The sequence below is a fragment of the Gavialis gangeticus genome, unplaced genomic scaffold, assembly GCF_001723915.1.
Source record: "Gavialis gangeticus isolate Ggan-Ray unplaced genomic scaffold, GavGan_comp1, whole genome shotgun sequence".
Lineage (NCBI taxonomy): Eukaryota > Metazoa > Chordata > Crocodylia > Gavialidae > Gavialis > Gavialis gangeticus.
Window position 1 is genome coordinate 120496157 of NW_017729022.1, and position 5552 is coordinate 120501708.

The following is a 5552-nucleotide window of genomic DNA, read 5'->3' on the forward strand; positions in this document are numbered from 1 at the left end:
TCTCACTGAGTTTCTACATTGTTGTGGTTTCCAAACCTCCATGGCTGCTGTGACAAAAATGTAGTCTTAGTCATGACTGGCAGCCTGTGCTAAATAACCATCTAACTAGTATGGACTGGAGAAGTAAATACAGGTACTCCTCACTTAACGTCATCCCAGTTAAGGTTGTTTCATTATTACATCGCTGATCTATTAGAGAACATACTTGTTTAAAGTCGTGCAATGTTCGGTTACAACTCTGTTTGGCCACTGCCTGCTAGTAGGTAACTCTTGTGATGTAATCAGATTTGCTTAACATCATTTTGCTTAAAGTTGCAATTTTCAAGAACATAACTATGATGTTAAGTGAGGAATAGTTGTACAGCTCTTCTAAATTAACTAAAGAAGATACTGTTACATCCATCTTAAGAGTTTGCTGAGCTCTATGGTCAGTACAACAAAGTATTCACCTTCATAAGCCAATAAAAGTAGTAGATAGATGTCACTGATAACTGTACCCATGTTTAAAAATACAGATCAGAAGCTTTTTAAAAAACAATCAACCATGTAGTCAAAGAGCTAAAACACTTTATTCTAATCTCTTGGTATATGCTTTGTCAAAAAAAGTCATTATACATCCAGATAATCTAATACAATTTACTTACAAAATACGCTTTGTATAAACTGTAAAACCCTTTTATTTTGATTAGATAGATCATTCCTTTATCTTGCATATGCTACACTCTATTACTGTCTTGATATCCATTCATGTTGATACACTACTTTTCCTTGCCTCTCCTAGAAAATCATATGCTACCTCTGAAATATCAAAAGCTTTGTGAACAGTTTCTGAGGACAGCAGAGAATAGAGAGCACCATCATTTTCTCGGGTCTGCTTCAAGAAGTCAGCAATCACTTTCCAGCGAGAGGCTTCTGACTCTTCATCTGCCCATTTATGCTTTGGGAGGAAAGTAGACTGGAGAAGAGGGAAGACAGAGTCATGGTACACCAGGGTAAATACGGTCTTCAAAAATTCTCGATCTCTCTAGAAATAAGAATATAAAAGCATTCAGTACTCCATGCTTGAAGGCATTTCTACAGAAGATTGTATATTCACAGTAAAACAGTAATCCTATGGACCGCTATTCCCAGTGTTAAAACAGGTTTTCAGATAATCCCAGTTGATAAATCCATGATGCTTTAATAAAAAACCCCTATGATATAAACTACAGCATTTTCACATTGTACCATGTATGACATTTGTTTGCATCTCATCTTGTGTATATTAAATGCTGACCTTAAAGTTTCTTGCATCACACTTTCACGCACTGAGGTACTATGGTACCAAGGGAGTCCAATTATATTTGAAGATGCTTCCCCTGATAAAACTGCATTATGAAAAGTGATAGAGAAGTTCTTTCCTTTATTCTTTCCACAAGGGTCAAGCACCTGTAATTCCAGCCTTTCCTTGGATATCACTTCCATGGACTCCAGGCCACTATCCAAATGGTCTTGGTTGCTTTATCCCCAATACCTTCAACATCAGCTCATTTGCCTCCATAGCGGTCCATTCCAGAAAACTAGAGATGAAGACAAAAATCTAAAATCTTCCTTGTGATGGGCAGACATTACAGAGTATAAAGACAGGTGAGCCTTTGTACTCTACAGGATTCTAGATCTACCTGAAAGCATAAGGTGTATACAGTCCTTTACGAGGGCACAAGTTGGATTGCTGTTGTTCATTCATCAAAAGGTTTCCTTTATGCTGGCTACACAATTTGACTGTCAAGAGACCTTTGAAGCACAGCCCTGGATTTTAACAAAGGAAACATTTTCTTCTACTGAGACCTCTCTCAACCCAGTCATTGGTATCAAAATTGTTAATTTAGTTACAGTTAGGGGTCTTGGACTAGTCTTTCTGTCTATATGCTTCCTCTACCAACCTTATTGATTTTAATCTTTTTCTGTTCAAGGAGGCTTGTGCTGGAGTTACTATAAACAAATGGGTTTTGTACACCATTTAGGATGATTATACTACACAGTTCCAGACCACACTTTTTCACATGTAGCCCTGTCCCTCTTCAGGAAACACTCCCACATGAATCTAATGAGAGGTAGGTTCACCTTCAAAGCTTGCTGTGATAGATTCTGTACCTTAGGGAGAAGGGGCTTTATTTTTCTTCATTTTTAGTAACAAAGAAGAAGGGAAGAGGATATCCCATATCTGACCACAGGTGCTGAATTCATAGGCTAAGTACAGACAGTCAAAAAGCCGAGGCAGAATCAATCCAATCTATGCAAGTTTCTCTAAACAGTGTTAGAGAAAGCAGGCAGACGCCTGCAGTGGCCAAGGTGGAAGGCTGGGACACTCCCGCGCACCTCCCAGCATGCCGTGACATTGCCAAGGACAGCCAAGCCCAGCCAAGCAACTGTGTCATCCCTCACTGGCCATAAGGCACATGCCTCCCCACACTGCCCTGTCATCTGTCAGGCAGCTGGCAGCAGCCTGCAGCCAATGGAGGGAGGTATGATTGCCCCCACTCAGCAACATGGGGGGACCCTGGACTTTGTCCAGGTTAGGGGTGCTGGGGTCCACCCCTGGCAGGAGAGAGGTGGGGGGGAGCAGAGGAGTGAGTTGCTAGGGTGAGGCAGTGCCAGCAATGCACCCCATGTAAGGACATTAAGGACATCATGGGTGACATGTGTAAACCCTTTCTACCACTTCTTAATAGAAGAAGAGTTCAAACTTTGATACACAATCTATTGCCTGAGAGTTACCTTACCAGGCAGTAAGGTACAAGAACAAGCTTCCTATGCCAAGAAGCAATTTTGTTAAGGGCATGGCATATTGTAAATCAAGTTTAATTTGACAGCTTTGCATTTCCTGAGAGACATTGACGAGCTGGCAGACTAACTGAGCAGGAAAACCTCCATCTTGCACAAACTGCTTCTAAAAATATTTGTTTTCTGATTCAGGTCTTGCAAGTGGCATATCCCTTGGGTGTGTTTTACTACTATACATCATAAGTATTCTTCCCTTTGTTCTCACATACAGAAACACTTTGGATCAGCAGGAGATGCCTTTCTGATTCAGTGGTTGTCTCACCTGATATGTCTTTCCCCCAATACTTATCCAGGTCCAGAAGAAAGTGTGACAGGACAGGACTCAGGCAATCCAAATAACTCCTTTGCTGTCCTTCCCTTCTCTGCTTCTCAAATTTCCACACCTGTCTAATCACCAGTATATAACACTATGACTTCAAAAGAACATGGTTTCTTAGAATAGGGTTCTTGTTCTACATCCAGACCCTATGGATCTTGTGGTATCTGGATGACCTACAGTGGCTGCTGTGCATACATTTTGAGTATCCTATTGCAATGTAGGTGGCCCTCCACTACAAGAACTTAAACAGCAGAGTCAAAGCATTTTTCCTCTTGGGCTTCTATCCATATTTGCAATGTGACACAATCTTCCATTTCTTTTATTCTGGACCACTTGTTATTGTTAAATTCAACGAATGCAGAGTTAGCGGCAACCTTGACTTGCTGTCTGATCATGCTGACGTGTCTTGCTTTATTCTCATCAAATAGTTAATATATTTCTCATGTTTATCCACCAGTTCAGTAAAATTAACCTTCATGGGACTCAAACTTAGTTCTTTCAGCACTGAGAAAACCACTGCCGGAACTGTCATTTTCTTGTTTGGTCCACTATTTAGCAACAAAGGTGGCATTTTCAGTGGCCACTCCTTCAGCTTGCTGAGCAAACTGAAAACAGTGAAGTCTCTCATAGATTTATTCAGAAAATGATTTCACGTGAAATAACATATACACCTACTGGAGCTTTTTCCAATATCATGATCATTCCAGAGGGCACCTAAAGGTGTGCGAGGAGGGCACCTATGCACATGCGAGGAGGCTGCTCTGATGCACTTTAATTACAGTGCATCAGAGCAGGCTCGATTAATTAGCATACTCCAGCACCCTCCATGTCTTGTGCCTCAGCATCCTCACACTTCAAAATGGTTAAAGCTTCCCTGCCACCATTTTGAAGCACAGGGAACCTGGTTATATGAGACACTGTGGACGCTTTAATTAGAGTGGCTCTCGGAGCCATTTTAGTTAAAGTGTCCCCTGCCCCAACACCCCCAGAGCATGTGTAAAACAGCCCAAAGTGCCTAACTTGTTTGTATGGAGAGCCACCCTTGTTTCATTTAAGTAAAACAAGCTTCAGAAACCCTATAGTACTTGTTTCTTCTAACATCAGATCCAAAGGAAGACCAGTTTTGGCTCTTAGACTACTGAATTAGATTGTGGACTGCCTCAAAACAGCAAAATATCAATAAATTAAATCTCCCAATTCATATTAGAGCTAGTTCAACAAAGGCTCAGGCTGTCTCAGTGATATACCATGGTTGGGGTCTGCGGAGCAGATAGTAGAACCCTGGCTCATGTTGGCCACCATTATATGTAGGGACCTACCAAAATCACAACTGCATAATTTTCACAGAAGCCATGTTTTTGGGCAGGCTCTGTGAAAAAAGTGTGGGCTCCACACTTTTGGTGGGCTTGCTTAAAAAAAAAAACAAAAACCCAACAAAACCCCACAAAACTTACTGGCAAGAAGAAAAGCAGGCAGGAAGCCCTGCAGTCTTGGTGCAAAGGTGAGAATGTGGAGGGGGGGGAAGGCAGGTGGGAAGGGTGTGCAAGGGACAGGGAGGCGGGGGGCACTGTCTCTACAGGGGGCGGAGTTATGCAAATAATGTAATGAGGAGGAAGGAGGCAGTGATTCCCAAAGGTGGGAGGTGTAGAATATGGGTGGGGTTATGCAAATAATGGAATGAAAGGTGAGGAAAGGAGTGGAAGAGTGAGACTAGAGGCAGGGTTATGCAAATGCAGGCTCAGGGCTATAGAGGGGAGGAGGGGTGATGTAAAATGACATATGATTTAATGGTTTCCTGTGGCTTAAACAGGGTAATTAAACTGTGGTTTCAAGTCATGTGCCAATCTGTGGGGAGGGGCGGGACTCCTGGGGCCCCTCAGCCAATCAGAGGCATGGGGTGGGGCCCTGCTGTGTTCAACCTGCAACTATGGTAGCCAGCCCTGTGATCTGCCCTTGAAATGGGCTGGCCAGCCACCTCCTTGAGTTTGTAATACCCTAATTATGTGCTACTGGCAGCATAAACAGCAGGTGCCTATGTGGGAAGAACAGTTGTTATTCAGATGAACTCCTAGCTCTCAGCACCTGTAGGACAAGCCTGCTTGCTAATAACCTGAGTAAGACCCACATATACTGGCACTGAAAGAGGAGGAAATGGTTATCAAGTTCCGTATTGATGGATCCCAAAACGTGCTCTCCTCCTCCACAGCTTGAAGCGAACTCATCAGGACTCTGAGCAGCGAAAGAACTGAAGGAAGGCTGGGGTCACCCTGCCCTTTCTGCCCTCGATTAGGGGTGGCGGAGGGGAGCACAAGAATATGCAGGGCACATGCATGACCCTGAATAGACGATGCTTATGAAAGCTTTACAAATTCCTGTGCCATGAGAGCAGGTGCTACAAGCAGGATCCACA

The 5552-nt window shown here is 42.9% G+C and overlaps 1 protein-coding gene and 1 long non-coding RNA gene across 7 annotated transcripts in view; one reads left to right on the top strand and one right to left on the bottom strand.

Annotated features, from left to right (window-relative positions):
- LOC109296620 overlaps nt 1-716 on the top strand; it is a 6632-nt gene extending 5916 nt beyond the window's left edge. Inside the window, exon 2 of the long non-coding RNA XR_002097000.1 lies at nt 165-716. This is a non-coding gene — a long non-coding RNA (uncharacterized LOC109296620). The remainder of the gene's footprint in view (nt 1-164) is intronic.
- NPHP1 (nephrocystin 1) overlaps nt 553-5552 on the bottom strand; it is an 88253-nt gene continuing 83253 nt past the window's right edge. For 3 of the 6 annotated variants that reach the window (XM_019516093.1, XM_019516092.1, XM_019516091.1), the window contains one exon: nt 553-1024. In XM_019516093.1, the coding sequence (XP_019371638.1) occupies nt 746-1024 (279 nt within the window). In that variant the 3' untranslated portion in view covers nt 553-745. Of the gene's footprint in view, nt 1025-1162; nt 1560-5552 lie in introns of those variants that run through there. The other 3 variants (XM_019516095.1, XM_019516096.1, XM_019516094.1) reach the window with 3 other exon arrangements.